The 17,985-nt window shown below is 47.4% G+C and overlaps 1 protein-coding gene across 1 annotated transcript; it reads left to right on the top strand.

Annotated features, from left to right (window-relative positions):
* The first annotated feature begins 1,668 nt into the window (after positions 1-1,668).
* Positions 1,669-17,974, top strand: LOC104995377 (cytochrome P450 2B4-like). Its single transcript, XM_010849258.1, has 9 exons — positions 1,669-1,927; positions 7,466-7,628; positions 7,777-7,926; positions 9,262-9,422; positions 10,877-11,053; positions 11,533-11,674; positions 13,209-13,396; positions 13,569-13,710; positions 17,685-17,974. The coding sequence occupies exons 1-9, from the start codon at positions 1,757-1,759 to the stop codon at positions 17,873-17,875; spliced, it is 1,485 nt and encodes a 494-aa protein (XP_010847560.1). The 5' UTR covers positions 1,669-1,756; the 3' UTR covers positions 17,876-17,974.
* Positions 17,975-17,985: the final 11 nt, after the last annotated feature.

Here is a 17,985-nt window from a genome sequence, read left to right as displayed (position 1 = left end):
AAATAGACTGGGAGCTCCTGTCAAGTCCCCTCCCCTCTTGATGAGTTATTGACAGCTCATGTTAGCAATCTAAGGGCTCTGAGAAGTCCTGTAGGAAAGAAAGCAGTTTGTTTAACCAAGCTTTTCCCTTGCTTACTTACCCAGAGAACTCTTTCCCTTAGAACGTACTGCCCTCTTCTGCCTCTCACCCTTTCTGTTTCTTTTTCCTTCTGCTTCTCTCTGTCTGTTATCTTGCTCTGCATCTCTGCCTCTGTCTCAGAAAGGCAGCCTAGTCAAATGGTTGGAAGAACAGACTCTGGAGCTAGACTGTCTGGGTTTGACTCCTGAGGCTACCACAGGATGGCTGTGTGACTTTGGGCAAGATCTTAACCTCTCTGTGATTCACTGCATTAACGGAGTGAGGATCAGGTGATTTCCTCTATGTAAAGCATTTCGTGTCTCCCCATCAGTGATTCCTAGGCCTGGAATAAGGACCCAAGTTCACTGCCAGTTCACACAGCACAGCAGAACCCAGGACCTCGGTTGAGGAAAGTTCATGGTGGCCTCTCTCCAAGGTCAGGAAAGTACAGGTCCCATCTCTTCAAGAGATCAAGGGACACTGGGTTGGAGGAGTCTGACTCAACTGCTGGGATCAGAGTTTTGGTTCCTCAAGAAGTTTGCCTAACATTGCAAGAAAGAGACTGCCACCCTCCGTCGAAAGAGGAGAGACAGAGAGAGGTGGAAACCCAGACCCAGGCCACGACAAGTGGACACAGACACAATCATTAGCATATTTGGTAAATACGAATGGAGCCTACCAAAAGCTCAGGGGAATTCTGGAGACAGGCAAGCTCAGTGGGCATTGATCAAACTGCACGCAGTCTCTGTGCTCCTGGAGCTCAGAGTTTAAGGAATGAAACAGAGACACAGAGACAGAGAGAGATAGCAGGAGAGAGAGACACACACACACATATAGACTATCATCGAGGGACAGAAAAAAGTTCTGCAACTGTGAAGACAGAGCAGGAGGCAGGGAGAAAACTCAGGGCAATCAGAGATCTGAAGACTCCAGAACTGTCTCTCACCCCCTATTGTTTTTCCTCTCCTGCCTCTCCCATCTACGGCTCTCACAGAAGGGAGGGTGAAGGAAGCGGGGCTGGAGAGGTAAAGGCTGAGTGTCTGCAAGCCCTGTAGTGACAGGGACTGTCTGATGCGGACACACACACACACATACACACAGACTCACACACACGGACCCACCCCACCACTACCACCATGAAAACACAGACACATTCAGGTGTGAGACACCACACAAATACATACAAGTCCACACACGTGCAGAGACACATGAGTAAGCACACTCACACTCATGTACAGAAACACACATGGGCATGTTCACATAAATACAAACCCTCTTTCATGTGTAAGAATCACGCAAGCAGGTATGTACCAAAGTATGTAAACACAAACCCACTAACACAGCTAAAGCAAGGAGACAACAAGTTCTCTCCATACCCACAAAGTAAACAGGCTTATGCGGACCTTGTTATTGCTACCATGGTGTCTCTGCTAGCATCTAGGGAAGGGCTGTAGAGGTATCAGGGGAGAAGGTCAGCTGACTGTCAGAGCAGGAAGTGTGTGCTCCTTCTCTTTTGAGTTCAGACTCTCGAAGGACACCAGGGAATGGATGGTGTTACATAACTGGGTGTTGGCGCAGGCTTAGTATAAAAGGCTCAGCCAGAAGCCCAGCAGGTTGGAAGACCGTCGGACTTCGGCCATGGAGCTCAGCGTGCTCCTTCTCTTTGCTCTGCTCACCGGACTCTTGGTCCTCCTGGCCAGAGGCCGCCCAAAGGCCCATGGCCGCCTCCCGCCTGGCCCCCGTCCTCTGCCCTTCCTGGGGAACCTTCTGCAGATGGACAGAAAAGGCCTGCTCAAATCCTTCCTGAGGGTGAGACTCAGGTGGGCGGGATCTGAGGGTGGCTCCTTGCCTCCGTCCTTGGGGATCATTCACCAGCAGATGTGAGGCATCCTTCTAGGCTCAGGGGTGGGCTGTGGGAAGTTCGGTGAGGAAGGGATGTGGAGCTGAAGTGTGGTGGATCAGGCAGTCAGAGGTGTCCCTTGCTCATATGGAAGTGTGTGGGCACTGTCCCTGGAGAGGGTAGGCGGGCATGAAGAGGTGTCTGGGTGTGAGCCAGGGGTATAGAAATCCCTGCTCCTCTGTCCCCTTCTCCCAAGGCAGAGACTTGGGAGAGAGGGAGAAAAGAGGTGGTAGTACCTGTCAATAGGTTTCTCCTCTGGCAACAAAAGCTGACAAAGATTAGTCCCAGCCAGCACCAGACAAAGAGGAGGAGGGAGGGAGAATGGAACGAGAGGCCAAGTCCAAAGTTCTTACTAATCATAAACATTAATGTGCAATGAGTAGCTGACACTGGAGTGTTTACCAGGTCCTGTATCACTGCTCTCTAGGCATGATTTCCTGATTGATGATCTATTTATGTATTAATAATGTAATCCATGGGCTTCCCAGGTGGTGCAATGGTAAAGAATCTGCCTGTCAGTGGGTTCGAATCCTCGGTTGGGAATATCCCTTGGAGTAGGAAATGGCAACCCACTCCAGTAGTCTTGCCTGGAAAATTCCGTGGACAGAGGAGCCTGAGGGGCTACAGTCCATGGGGCTGCAAGGAGTCAGATGTGACCGAGCAACCGAGCACATGCACCATGTAATCTACACCTGTGAGCCCACATCCCAACAGGTTAGGCTTAGGGAACACTTGACAGTAACTTCCAGCAGCCCCAGGTGCCTCTGTCCCCTCCCCCCAACCCTGCAGTGACCACACTCCTGAGTCTTGGGCTTGTCATCTGTTTAATTTTTGTTGTTGCTGAGCTCCGCTGGTTCTTTGTTGTGGTGTGCAAACTTCTTCTAGTTGTGGTGTGCCAGGTTCACTTGCTGTAGTCCATGGGCTCTAGAGTGTGCAGGCTCAGAGCTCAAGCGCTCTCTAGTTGCAGCCCTCCAGTTTAGTTCCTCTGTGGCATGTGGGATCTTAGTTTCCCGACCAGGGATCGAAACTGTGTCCTCTGCATTGGAAACTGGATTTTTAACCACTGGACCACCCTTTGATTTTAAGGGAGAGTGTTTTATCACAGACATGGAGCCCCCAAGTGGGTATTATTTCATTTTCATCACAAGGGTAAACACCACGACTTTTGTGGAAACACCTGGACTTAGTTTCTTCACTCAGAACTATGTGGCTAGGATTTATTTGTATCGTGGAGGGAATTCATCAGGTCTCGGTTACAGCACCTCGTGGGCCAGAAGAGGTGTCGCCCTCACCTTAGAGAAATAGATAGTGAGGGCAGCCCAGGGAAGGCACTGGTCCGTACTTACACCCTGGGACTTCACAGAGGGGATGTGCGAGTCCAGCATGGAGGCCTTTTCTTCTCCTTCATAGACGGAAGTGCCTAACACTTTGTTATTTTATTTATTGTTATCACATGCATACTCAGTTGTGTCCGACTCTTTGTGACCCCATGGACTGTAGACTGGCAGGCTGCTCTGTCCATGGGATTCTCCAGGCAGGAATACTGGTGTGGGTTGCCATGTTCTACTCCAGGGGATCTTCCCCACCCAGGGATCAAAACCCCTTCTCCTGGGTCTCCTGACAACTTGGGGATCACTAAATCCTTTGGGAGTTTAAGGCACGATGGATCCCCTCCCCCACAAATATTCACAGATATTTTGCATAAATTTTTGCTAGCTCCAGACCCCCTAAATCTCTTCTATAGTCCTCGCAAGGATCCTCTGTGTGTCCGTGATCCTCTTTTTTCCCGGTCCTGTCATGTGGGCATGTGGGATCTTAATTCCCCAACCAGGGATTGAACTCGTACCCCCTACAGTGGGAGCTTGGAATTCCAACCACTGGGCCACCAGGGAATTTCCCCATGATCCTCCATTCTCATTGCGTCTTTGGAGAGCGAGAGAGAGGTTGAGAGAGACAGATGGAGGGAGGGAGAGAAAGAGGTCGTAGGTTAGTAGGTGTCATGATTTATTTCCAAATCCTCTGGAGTCAGACAGATGAGGGTTTGTGTTCCAGATTCAACTCTTACTCATTGAATCTTAGCTTCTCTTCAGCAAGATGAGGTCGTGATGATAAGAATGCCTGCCTCATAAGAGAGTTGTGAGGACTAGACAGTGCATAGAGCTTGGTATACAGCAAGTGCTCATTAATACTCAATCTATTCATTCATTCAATGGTAACTTACTGGGCACCTTCTGTGTGCCAGAAAATGTTCTGGGCATTGGTGGTGTGGCATTAGGGCACACAAACAGAGAAGGACATATTAGGTTGGTAAGAACTGTGATTAAAATAAAGCAAGGTGATATTCTCAAGAGTGGCGGGAGCTACAAACCAGGGCTCTGTGACAACCTAGAGGAGTGGGATGGGGCGGGAGGTGGGAAGGAGGTTCAAGAGGGAGGGGACATAGGTGTACCTACGACTGATTCATGTTGACATATGGCAGAAATCAACATAATGTTGTAAAGTCATTATCCTCTGATTAAAAATAAATATATATATTTTAAAAGTGACAGGAGTTCCTTGAAGCTACTTTAGAATGAGTGGCGAAGGAAAGGCTCCATCTTGCCTTGTTGCTGATCAGACACCCTGAAAGATGCCTGTGGAAGATATCAATGAGCGACAGGTATCAGTTCCAAAACTCAGAAGCAGGAGCAAGCTCAGCATGTTTGGGGAGCCACAGGGAACCTGGATCTGTGCAATCAAAGGATCTGTGTGTGTGTGGGTGGAGATATCAGAGGGGTAATGGGGCAACATCATGGGGGCTCTGTCCACTATGGGGAAACTTCAGGTCTTACTTTCAGGGTAGTAGGAGTGCTAGATGGTTTGACACAGGTTAGGGATATTAATCAATTTACCTTGTAATCAGACAGCTCTGGTTTCAAGATAGGGTGGGGTGTGTAGTGAAAGGATTGTGGGTAACACAGGAAAGGAAGTTTGCAGAGATCACTGTGAGAGAGTTTTCAATACACTTAACCTTTTTATAATTTTAAGTCAACTTTTTAAATCAATTTTTGAAATGGCAGTATCGTTGATTTACCAAGTTTTGCTGATTTCTGCTGTAGAGCAAAGTGATTCAGTTGCACATATATATGCATTCCTTTTTAAAAATCTTCTTTTCCATTATGATTTATCTCAGGGTATTGAATATAGTTCCCTGTGCTATACAATAGGACTTGATTGTCTATCCATTCCATATGTAAAAGCCTACATCTGCTATGCCCCACCTCCCACTCCATTCACATGGCCTCCCCCTCGACAACAACTGTTTCTGTTTCCTAGGGATGTTCATTTGTGTCATATTTGTTTCATTTGTGTCACTTTTTCTTTCTTTTTTACACTGTTACCTTAATTTAATTATTATTTCTTTGGCCACGTTGTGCAGCATGCAGAGTCTTAGTTCCCTGACTGTGTCATAGTTTAGATTCCACATATAAGTGATATCATATGCTGTTTGTCTTTCTTCTTCTGTAAGTCAATTTGTAATTGAAGTTTAACCTTTAGGGTAAAGTACACAAATCCTGAGTGCTCAGTTCAGTGAATTTTCTCAAATGAAGATACTAATAGAGTTGACGTACAGATACATAAGAACTTGGCTCATGCCCAGAAACCTTCTTCAGTCCCCCTTCCAGTCACTACCCTCCTATTATTCTGACACCATAATTTCCTGTTATCTGTTTCTGAATTTCATATAAATACAATTATGGCATAGGAACTCTTCTGGGTCTAGTTGCTTTCACTGCACATTACATCTGTGAGTTTCATTCTTGTTGCTTGCAGCAGTGGTTTGTTCATTTTCATGGTTGCATAGTAGTCCACGATATGAATTCATCACTAGTTGTTTATTCCCTATGTTGCAGAACATTTTATTATAAGGCATCTATGAATCTCCTTGTGTTTTATTTTGCTGAGCACTTGTATGCATTTTAGTTGAGTGTGTTTCTGGGAATGAAGTGGCTGAGTTACTCAGCATACATGCCTCCAGCTTCAATAAATACTATTGAGCTGTTGGCCCAGTGGCAAGACTTGATGTTATGACTTTTTCAAATTTCATGATAACCCCCAGAAGGCCATCACTTTACCTTCATGCCTCCCAAGTGGTTGGGTGGTTCTCTGGGCAAATTGCCAGGAGGCAGATGGGGGTTGAAGGTGGGTCACAAGAAGGATGGTTTTTTAAAAAATATTTTATTTATTTTGCTTGTGCTAGGTCTTAGCTGCTTTTCACTGCAGCATGCAAAAGCTTAGTGGGATCCAGTTCCCTGAGCAGGGATTGAACATGGGCCCCTGCATTGGGAGCTCGGAGTCTTAGCCAGTGGACCACCAGGGAAGTTCCAAGAAGGATGATTCTTTAGTTGAGATGCCAGGGAGATCTCACCAGATTCAACTAATATCACCTGCTGCTGCTAAGTCACTTCAGTCGTGTCCGACTCTGTGCGACCCCATAGACGGCGGCCCACCAGGCTCCCCCGTCCCTGGGATTCTCCAGGCAAGAACACTGGAGTGGGTTGCCATTTCCTTCTCCAATGCATGAAAGTGAAAAGTGAAAGAGAAGTTGCTCAGTCCTGTCCAACTCTCAGCGACCCCATGGACTGCAGCCCACCAGGCTCCTCCATCCATGGGATTTTCCAGGCAAGAGTACTGGAGTGGGGTGCCATTGCCTTCTCCACCTGGGCTTGGGTGAAATTATTAATAGGAATATTTAACCATCTGTGCTTCTTAGGGGGCTTTCCAGGTGGTGCTAGTGGTAAAGAACCCACTTGTCAATGCAGGAGATGTAAGAGACGTTGGTTCGATCCCTGGGTCAGAAAGATCCCCTGGAGGACAGCATGGCAACCCACCCCAGTATTCTTGCCTCAAGAATCCTATGGATAGAGGAGTCTGGCGGACTATGGTCCATAGGATCATAAAGAGTTGGACACAACTGAAGTGACTTAGCACACACACGCTGCTTAAGACACCAACCAAGCTGAACACTGTGGACTGGGCTGGATCATGGGTTAATCTTTTAATCGCTGGGTTCTGGGAAGCAAAAAGGCAGACTAGGGTGTAAGGTCTTGGGGCAGTGGCTAGTTATTAATCTATATGCAAGTGTTTAATTACCAATCTATATATAAGTGTTTTAGGGCTTCCTTGGTGGCTCAGATGGTAAAGAGTTTGCTTGCAATACAGGAGACCCAGGTTTGATCCCTGGGTTGGGAAGATCCCCTGGAGAAGGGCATGGCAACCCATTCAAGTATTCTTGCCTGGAGAATTCCATGGATAGAGAAGTCTGGTGGGCTACAGTCTATGGGGTCACAAAGAGTCAGAAACGACTAACACACACACACACAAGTGTTTTACTGGTTTAAAACTGGAGATGGCGACAGAGGTGCATACTGACTAATAGCAACACTGGCTGTGGGTGTGCTTGGCAGTTCCAACAGAAATATGGGGATGTCTTCACGGTGTACCTGGGGCCAAGGCCAGTGGTCATAATATGCGGGACAGAGGCCATTCGGGAGGCCCTGGTGGACCAGGCCGAGGTCTTCTCTGGCCGAGCGAAGATCGCCGTTGTTGACCCAATTTTCCAGGGATACGGTAAGGACCTCAGGGCCACTGGGAAGGGACAGGGGATGGAGGATGGGGATTGGGGTGCATGAGGCTGGGAAGGGAAGGGAAAGGGTGGAGCGGGACCCAGAGTCTCCTTGAAAATTCCTCTGCAACCCAAGCCTCTCCTAAACCCCAGGTGTTGTCTTTGCCAATGGGGAACGTTGGAAGGCCCTTCGGCGATTCTCTCTGGCCACCATGAGGGACTTCGGGATGGGAAAGCGGGGCGTGGAGGAGCGGATTCAGGAGGAGGCTCAGTGTCTGGTGGAGGAGCTTCGGAAATCCCAGGGTGAGCCCTGGGGCGGGGGTGGGCAGGAGAGAAACACGGGAAGCTGCGAGAGGACTGTAGCCCAAAGACAGAGGGTATAGTTGGGTAGAGAGAGAGATGTAGAGACAGAGAGGAGACAGAGCTTGGGAGACCGTCAGAGGAGCAGGGACAGAGAGAGGGGCAGAGAGAAGGGGCAGAGGTGGGTAGGTGAGAAATGCAGGGGCAGGAGAGATTCGGAAGTGTAGTGTCAAGAGGAACTCGAAGACGACTCAGACAGTAAATAGCACGTTAATTGCCTGTGTTCAAGGGAACCAGTTCATGGTCTGATTGTATCTGTCAAGGGCCAAAATGTGACTTCAGTAAAAAGAAAGTAAAGAGAGAAAAAGAGAAAACTACAGATTTTTTTTTTTTTTAAAGGACAAACTGTGTTTTCCTTTCTTTGGGTGAACAACTGGCAGTGAGCAAGAGGGGCAGTCAGGGTTTTCTGCTCTTAGGAAGTCGGGTGGGCACTTCCGGTGGGTTTAGGATTCCTCAGAAACGTGTGTCTGAGATATAGAGGTGACAAGATGCTTTCTTAAGAGATTTTGAGACATAAATGGAGAGTTTGGGAAGAAGAGGCAGAGCCACAGGGAGCTATAGAGGTATAAGGACGGAGGGACTCAGAAGGGAGACCAGAGGAGACAGAGGGATTCAGATGGAGACACAGAGAGGAAGAAAGAGAGAGAGGGAGGGACTGAGCCAAAAAGAGAAGAGACTCAGAGAGGCAGGAAGGAGCAACGGCAGAGAGAAACTGAGGCACGAAGGTTAGAGAGAGACAGACAGGCTCAGGAAAGGGTGTGCAAGGGAACAAGAGATGATGGCCAGGCGAGACCCAGGGAGAGAGACTGCACTGACCTGACACTCCTGGGTGCACAGCCCACCCTCCCTCTGACTGGGGTGAGCTTGGCACATCTAAACATCAACAATCAAGTGCAGAACAGTTCCTAAAAGACCAGAGAACTCTAGAGGTGGACAAAAAAGATGGCAGGGGGTGGGGTGCAGGGTGGACAGTTAAGGAACCAGGAGAACAGAGCTTTGTAAATGGCACATGCAATTGATTGAACACCTGCTCTGCACCTTCTTCACAGGACTGAGATGAGAATTTAATACAATAATATGTGAAGTGCTTAGAATAGGGCCTGGCACAACTTCCAGGCTAGCGAGTGTTGGCTGTTATGATGTGTGTGTGTGTGTGTGTGTGTGTGTGTGTGTGTTTTTCCCTTTATTCATTGTGACTGAGTGACAGAGGAGAGTCACACAGAGACAGCTCCCCAGGCATTTGAGTCTGTGCCCTGTCACCCACTCCTTTCCCTCTAGGAGCCCTCCAGGATCCTGTCTTCTACTTCCACTCCATCACCGCCAACATCATCTGCTCCATTGTCTTTGGAAAACGCTTTGATTACAGAGATCCTGAGTTCCTGAGGCTGCTGGAGTTGTTATTCCAATCTTTCGTGCTCATCAGCTCCCTGTCCAGCCAGGTCTGAGAGGGCAGAGCTCGAGTGGACATCCAGGCAGGGGAGAGGGGTGATTTGCTTTTGTGAACCGGAAATGCAGCTTCCAGCCAGAAGAGGGGCAAAGACAACACATAGAGAGAGAGAGAGAGACAGGGACACAGAGACCTGGGGGAAGGGAGAGATGGTGAGACAAGAACTGAGAGAGTAAGAGGAAGAAAAGGGAGTAATGGAGGAGGGAGAAACAGAAAGAGGAATCAAAGACACACACATGAACATGCTCCTCTTTTAAAACAAAATGATAAAGTTTGTCTTTCCCAATTAACCTAGAAATACCCCTATTGTGAAAAGTGAAAGTGTTAGTACCTCAGTCGTGTCTGACTCTGTGATCGCAAGGACTGTAGCCTGCCAGGCTCCTCTGTCCGTGCAGTTCTCCAGGCATGAATGCTGGAAGGGGTTGCATTTCCTCCTCCAGGGGATCTTCCCGACCCAGGGATCTAACCCAGACAGATTGTAGGCAGATTCTTTACCTTCTGGGCCACCAGGGAAGCCCCACCCCTATTGTATGTTAAGTTAAAAAGTGAAACTTCAGAAAAGTCTGCCTGGCTGTTGTTCTCAACCAAAAGTGCAGGTCAGAGTCACAGGAACGAATATCAAAAATACAAATTCCCATGACCTCCTAGTGGAGAGTCAGGCCTGGAAAATCTGGAAGGAGCTTCAGATGAGTACTTGCACAAGTCCAACATGCGGTTTCAATTTTCTCCTCTCACAGAGAACCACAGAGAGGGGAAAAGTCTGAAAGGAGATCTGCCGAACAGTTAACTATGTTATCTCTAGAAGGATAGGTGAAGGAGGAATTCCACATTATAATTTATACTATCCTGCATTTTTTGCAATTGTTGGCAACAAGTTAGATGTTACATTTCTCGTTAGGCAAAGCAATAGACATATGCTCCCAAATAGTCAGCAGCTTCATTCTGTGTAAGCATCATGATATCAACGCCTGACACAGCAAGGATGATGCAACAGGTGGAAAGAGACAGAGAGAGGTTTGAGCAGAACAGATAAAATGGCTGGGGTAGGCAGGGACAGGCCAGAGGGTGGATGAGCAGGAGACCCATGGAGATGAGGAGAGGTGGAAAGGAGAGAGAGACAGGTGGGTGAGAGACTAACAAGAAGACACAAGGAGAGGGGGAAGGATGCAGAAAGAGAAAAATGTGATCTCTTACACAAAGGAGACACAGAAGCAGTGAGTGAGGGGCTCAGATACAGAGTAAGAGCCAGAGGGAGACAGAGGCTGAGAGGTGGAGAGAGAGACAGAGACAGGGAGACCAAGATACCCCAGAGAGGCAGAGAGAGATGGAGAGAGAGACAGGAAAACAGAGATCCTTGTGAAGGTACTGGGGGCCAGAAGGGCTGTCCCTCCCTGTGACTGGCTAGCTCAACCCGGCAAGGGCCTCACAGCCCCTTCTCTCCTGCAGCTGTTCGAGCTCTACTCCAGCTTCTTGAAGTACTTTCCTGGCTCACACAGGCAAATCTACAAAAACCTGCAGGAAATCAACGTCTTCATTGGCCGCAGTGTGGAGCAGCACCGTGAGACCCTCGACCCCAACGCCCCCCGGGATTTCATTGACTGCTACCTGCTCCGCATGGAAAAAGTGGGATTTGGGAGAGGCAATGGGGGTGGAAGGCAGGAGAACAAAAGATGCAGAGTGAGAAGGGACGGGAAAGGAGTAGAGCAGTGGCGGGAGGGAGAGGGAAGGGGAGATTCGGAAGGGAGCAGAGGGAGAGAGGAAAGAGCGGGGAGATGGTAGTGAGGAGACAGAGGTACGGGAAATACAGGACAAGGGGGAAAACTACAGCAGCTGGTGAAAAAGTCACAGAGGCAGAAAGAGACTGGGAGAGGAAGGGGGACAAACACACCAAAGAGATGCAAGATGATTGAAACAGAGCAAGACAGAGCGAAGAGTGATTGAGACCGAGATAGAGAGATGGTGGGACACACAGAGCATAGAGGAAAGGGGGAAGGGCCAGACGGTGTGAGACCCAGAACCAGGTGGAGGGACCCGGAGAGAAGAGGGGTGGACAGCAGGGCCCCCGGCCTCCCCTGATGTGAACCCCACCCATCTGGTTTCAGGATAAGTCCAACCCCCAAAGCCAGTTCGATCATCAGAACCTCATCATGTCTGTTCTGTCTCTCTTCTTTGCTGGCACGGAGACAACCAGCACCACGCTCCGCTATGGGTTCCTGCTCATGCTCAAATACCCCCACATCACAGGTGGGCGAGCTGGGGGCAGACACTGGGGAGGGGGTTCTGACCCCTTTGCAGGTACAGAAATGGGGCTAGAGGTCTTTGGTGAATGAGAGAGGCAGCATCCCCCTCTTATACCAGGAGCCCTGAGGGTTGTTTTGGTTTTTGTTTTTCACTTGGCCCCTGACCAGGGATGGAATTTGCACCTCATGCTGTGGCAGTGTGCAGTCTTAACCACTGGACCACCAGGGAAGTCCCCTGAGCAGTGCAGGTCTTGAATGATCTACCCAACTAAGCCAGCCCTGTTGGTAGAAGGATTAATGAAGAATCTGTCAATTTGGGGAGTTCCCTGGAGGTGCAGTGGTTAGGACTCAGTGCTTTCACTACCATGGCCCTGGGTTCAATCCCTGGTCAGGAAACTAAGATTTGGCAAGTAGTGCAGCATCACCAAAAAAAAAAAATCTGTCAATCTGTTTTCCCACTGTTTTTCCTATCATTTAAAGATTGACCCATCATTTATCCATCTGTCCTTTCAACTCATCAATCAACCTGTGCACTCAGATTCTTTCATCTATGACTCATCTAGGATATATATATATCCATGCTTTATTTGGACAAACTGATTCATCTGTTGATCATTTGAAATAGCAATTCATTGAATGAACTGTTTGTCGCTGATTCATCTGTTCCTTCATTCATTCATCCATCCATCTGTTTTTCTAAAACTAGGTTACCTACCTTAATCCTTCCATCGCTTGTTTTTCACTTCATCCTTCATCCATCTATCTTTTCATTTATTTATTTAATAATTCACTCATTTATTCACCTTGATTTATACATCTATCATTCAGTCCATCCAACCACCCACTTATTCCTCTGTTTACCTGTTCCTTTAAATGTATTCATTCACAATGTTCTTCCATAAATTTAGCCATCCAACCACTCATATGAGTTATTGGTTCATCAAGTTCATTTATTTATTTGTCTATGGATCATTTAGTAATAAATTAATCTTTGATAAGTTAATAATACATCCATTCATTAGCATTCTTCCATTTACCAGTCTTTCCATTCATGAATTGATCTACTGCTTGATGTATTTATTTATTTATCCAGTTGTTCATGGGTTAATCCACTGATGTGTTTTACAATTATATTCCTGAGGACCTAGTACAGTGCCTCATCTATAATATACACACAATAAATATTAGTTCATTTTTTACTCATCTTAGAGGAGGAACTTTGATAGGTTCATAGCTTTGGGTTTTTAGTCTGAAATTCTGAGCAAAACTGGGGTTCACGTGTGTGTGTTTGCTTGTGTATGTTGGGAGAAAATCCATAATATTCATTAGATATTAAAGAGTGAAAATTCTTGTAGTTTTCCCATTGCTCCTCCTACCCCAAGCTGGTTACTCAGAGGGGTGCCAATGACCTAACCATTTCCTATATGTTTTCTGGGCTCATTGGCCTGGAAATGAACAGACCAATGTTCATAGAACACTGAACTGTGTTCCAACATAGGAATATAAATGAGGTTCACTGGTCCCATTCTTCTGTGCAGAGAGAATCCAAAAGGAGATTGACCAGGTGATTGGCTCATATCGCCCTCCAGCCCTGGATGACAGAGCCCAAATGCCATACACGGACGCAGTCATCCATGAGATTCAGAGATTTGCGGACCTCATCCCCATTGGTGTGCCCCACATGGTCACTAAAGACACTCATTTCCGAGGGTACATCCTTCCCAAGGTATAACACCTCACTGGGCTCCCATCTCTACCTTGTGTGGGTCTCCTGGGTTCTCCTTCATCTGCCAACATTGACCTCTTTTTGGTTTTATCACTCACCCTTGGTTCATTATGTGTAGGGGTGGGTTGGGGAGGAAATGGCGATATCTTTCAATCTTGTGACCCTCCCTCAGGGCACAGAAGTCTATCCCGTCCTGAGCTCTGCTCTCCATGAATCGTGTTACTTTGAGAAACCAAATGACTTCAACCCTGACCACTTTCTGGATGCCAACGGGGTAGTGAAGAAAAATGATGCTTTTATGCCCTTCTCCATAGGTAAGCTGGGCCTGCATTCCAGACTGCAGGTGCCGTGACCTCTTGAAGACAATCCAAGAGAGGTCTTTGTTCATTGAGCAGTTTCTTTGTGCCAGTTGCTTTACCTGTATTAACTCATCTCATCTTCACACCAACACTAGAGGGGGCTTGAGAACCAAGATCACATCCCAAAGGCACAGCTCTGTAAGGGACACAATTACACCTCTCTACACACAGGCATCAAATCTGTTGAGCACCACTATGAACGGAACATTTTATCAGAGGTTGAAGATAACGCATCAGACAAGTCATGAAGAGACACAGTTCCTGCCCCAGGAAGTTTACAGTCCAACAAAGGAGATAAGCATGGGTCATAAGGTTACAGAAAAATCTATAATTAAATGAATAAATGTTGCAGTGGGCTTAGAACTCCTTGACTAAAGTAAGTGCTCAGAGGTCAACTCTTATTCATGTAACGAATCGTAATTATGATAACTGCTGTAATGGGGGTTTGGGGAACATCAAATAGGGAATACTGACTACTCCTGGTGGGTCTGTGAGGAAAAGCTTACCCTAAACAGTGTCTTCTAAGCTATGACATCATGCGGGAGTATCAACCAGCCACTGGAAGGCATGTTCTCTCAGAGGGAGAAGCAAGGGCAGAGCCTGAAGGTGGAGATGGCATGGCTCATCTGAAAAAGAACTCAGGAAGACTGGGATGTGGGTTACAGAAGAGAAGGGCAAAGAAGAGATAAGTGAAGAGGAACTAAAGAGCCACTTGATGAGGGTGACAGAACATTTAAAATATGAAGATCATGGCATCCAGTCCTATCACTTCATGGCAAATAGATGGAGAGAAAGTGGAAACTGGTAGATTTCATTTTCTTGGGCTCCAAAATCACTGCAGATGATGATTGCAGCCATGAAATTAAAAGATGCTTGCTCCTTGGAAGAAAAGCCATGACAAACCTAGACGGTGTATTAAAAATAAGAGACGTCACTTTGCAGACAAAGATCCATATAGTCAAAGCTATGGTTTTTCATTAGTCATGTATGGATGTGAGAGATGGACCATAAAGAAGGCTGAACACTGAAGAATGGATGCTTTTGAATTCTGATGCTAGAGAAGACTCTTGAGAGTCCCTTGGACTGCAAGTAGATCAAACCAGTCAATCCTAAAGGAAATCAACCCTGAATATTCATTGGAAGGGCTGATGCTGAAGCTGAAGCTCCAATACTTTGGCCACCTGATGAGAAGAACTGACTCATTTGAAAAGACCCCGATGTTGGGAAAGACTGAAGGCAGGAGGAGAGGAGGGCGACAGAGGATGAGATGGTTGGATAGTATCACTGACTCAATGGACATGAGTTTGAGCAAACTCTCAGTGATGGTAAAGGATAGGGAAGCCTGGCATGCTGCAGTCTGTAGGGTCGCAAAGAGCTGGACACGACTTAGCAACTGAACAAGAAGGGTGAAGAGCTCAGCTGGGTGGGGCCTTGAAGACTGGAAGACTGAATTTGTTCTGCTGGAACTAGGGAGCCAGGGAGGGTCTTGACCTGCTTTGATTTCACTCTCTCCCTATTCTCTGCTCTTTGACCCCAACCAGAGGAAATCCCAATGCCCAGGTTCTCCTCCTTGGGGAGGAAGGTGGACCCCAGCATCAAGTCCCTAGTTTTGAATCGCACCGGTGACTCCAGTGACTCAGGGCCTCTAGCTCTGCCCAGTGCAATGGCTTCCTCTCTCATTTCTTTCTAAATTTTTGGCTGCGCTGGGTGTTGTGTTGCAGGGGCTCTAGAGCATGTGGACTCAGTAGTTGCTGCACAGGCTCGATTGCGGTATGTGGGAATCTTATTACTAGTTCCCCGACCAGGGATCGAACTAGTTACCTTGCATTGGGAGCTTGGAGTCTTCTCCACTGGATCAGCAGGGGTGGCCCCTCCCTCCTTAGTTCTTCTTCAGTGAGAGCCAGGGGACCTGTGGGGTCTGGGTGGTGGGTGAGGGTCAGTTTCTCCATTAAACAGTCTTGTCCTAAGTTTTAAGAGAGGCAGAGATGTGGCAAACAAAAACAGAGACAGACAGACAGATAAAGATAGAGTGAGTGAGAAACAGAGAGAGAGAGAGACAGAGAAAGACAGGAGAGATAACACTAGAAAGAGACTTAGAGTGAATATGAGGTAATAGAGGGAGGTGGAGAAAGAAGAGGCTGAGAAAGAGTAAGACAGAGAGAGGAAAAGAGAGTGACATAAGCAGCGAGGAAGAAACACTGAAGGAGAGGAAAGGAGAGATTGTGCAGGGAGACTGAAAAAACCAAGGGCACTGAAGGGAGAATCATACTCAAATAGACAGAGAAAGGGAGTTACATAAGATTCAAGAAGGCGGAACAGGGAAGAGAAAAAGAAAAATACAGTGCCTGGCAGAAGGTATAGACAGAGAAAAAGACTGAGGCAGACGGCCATGGGCAGAGAGAAAGAGCCAGAGGGTGTCCAGTTGCAGAGCCTGAGTAATGGGAAGGAGTGGGTTGGAGGGAGCAGGAGTCAGACTGTTCTTGGAAGAGCGTTGTTGCAGAACCAGTTACAGGAGAAGAATCAGCTGGGAGCACCACTCTGAGTATTGTTATGCTCCTGTGTCTTAATTTCTAAATGAGCCTAGAAGATGTAGACCCTTCTCCAGTTACCTCCAATGGGCATAAAGTCTAACCACTTGGAAGACTTGAGGGGGAATTCCTTGGTCATCCGGGGGTTGACTCTGGGCTTCCACAGCAGGGACTAAAGGTTCGATCATTGGTCAGGGAACTGAGGTTCTCAAAGGCCGCTCGGTGCAGCCAAAAAAAATCAAATCAAATTAAATTTTTTTAAAAAGAGAGAGGCTGTCAGGGTCTCAGCCTTTCTTCTGGCTCCTTCCGTTCTCACTTCCCTCCAAGTTCATGGCTTAGAACTGTGGTGGGGGGGATCCATATCCCTCTGAGAATCTCGTGGAAGCTGTCCACTCACATCCCATGACCATCAGTCCTGCACACAATGTTACATACTTTTTTTTTTTTTTAGAACTCCTGGAGCCCATGGCTCCCAGGCTGAGATAAGGAGAAAACACGGAGACATGTAAATATACATAGGGCCAGAGACACACCTGGCATACAAACTCCCCACTACACACACCCAGAAACCAACACAGGTACTCACTACATTTGCCTTTAGTAACAGTCCATCCTAAAGGAGATCAGTCCTGAATATTCATTGGAAGGAGTGATGCTGAAGCTGAAGTTCCAATACTTTGGCCACATGATGAGAAGAACTGACTAATATGAAAAGACCCTGATGCTGGGAAAGATTGAAGGTGGGAGGAGAAGGGGATGACAGAAGATGAGATGGTTGGATTGCATCACCGACTCGATGGACATGAGTTTGGGTAAACTCCGGGACTTGGTGATGGACAGGGAGGCCTGGCATGCTGCAGTCTATGGGTTGCAAAGAGCTGGATACGACTGAGCGACTGAACTGAACTGAACTGAACTGGTCAGGTCCTCTAAAAATTTTAGAAAACACTAACTTCTTTATCTTCAAAAGAGCCCTACTAGATAGGTACCATTCTTCCCATATTAGGTATGACAGACATGAAAAATATTGTCAGAAATATGCACCAGTCTGTATGTGCAGGCAGATGAACACACACATACAGTCAAGCATCCTTCCATTCTCTGGAGCCACAGAACTCTCTGGAAATTGAACAGAAGCTTACAAACTCTGTCCCAGAAAAATGAGCAAGGTACATTCACCCCACAGTTGTCACTGGCTTTCAGAGAGTTTTGAAATCCCTTAAGAGTCTACCGTGACTACAGGTTAAAGGCTAATCCCACACAACTTTGTTGCAATGAACACAGGTGTCTGGGCTTTGGGGTGTGACAAGGCAAAGTATGTGTATCTGCTCCCGATATACACTGTGATCCGAGATTCTGTGCCATGTGTCCACATTGTGAACCTCTGTTCTGTCCTCACAGGGAAGCGTATCTGTCTTGGTGAAGGCATTGCCCGCATCGAATTATTCCTCTTCTTCACCACCATCCTCCAGAACTTCTCCGTGGCCAGCCCCGTGGCCCCTGAGGACATCGACCTTACTCCCCAGGAGAGTGGAGTGGGCAACGTGCCCCCAAACTATTGGATCCAGTTCCTGCCCCGTCAAAGAGGCTAAGGGAAGGTGATTAAGGATACCAGGGTCACGTGTGTCCCCACCTTTGGAGAGAGTGGCTCCTGAACTCTCTCCCTGTCTTTCTGCCTCTGGACAGGCTGGGGCCTTGGGGG

This window comes from Bison bison, unplaced genomic scaffold (assembly GCF_000754665.1).
Source record: "Bison bison bison isolate TAMUID 2011002044 unplaced genomic scaffold, Bison_UMD1.0 scf7180017864280, whole genome shotgun sequence".
In the NCBI taxonomy this organism is placed as follows: Eukaryota; Metazoa; Chordata; class Mammalia; order Artiodactyla; family Bovidae; genus Bison; species Bison bison.
This window is presented reverse-complemented; position numbering and strand designations above follow the sequence as displayed.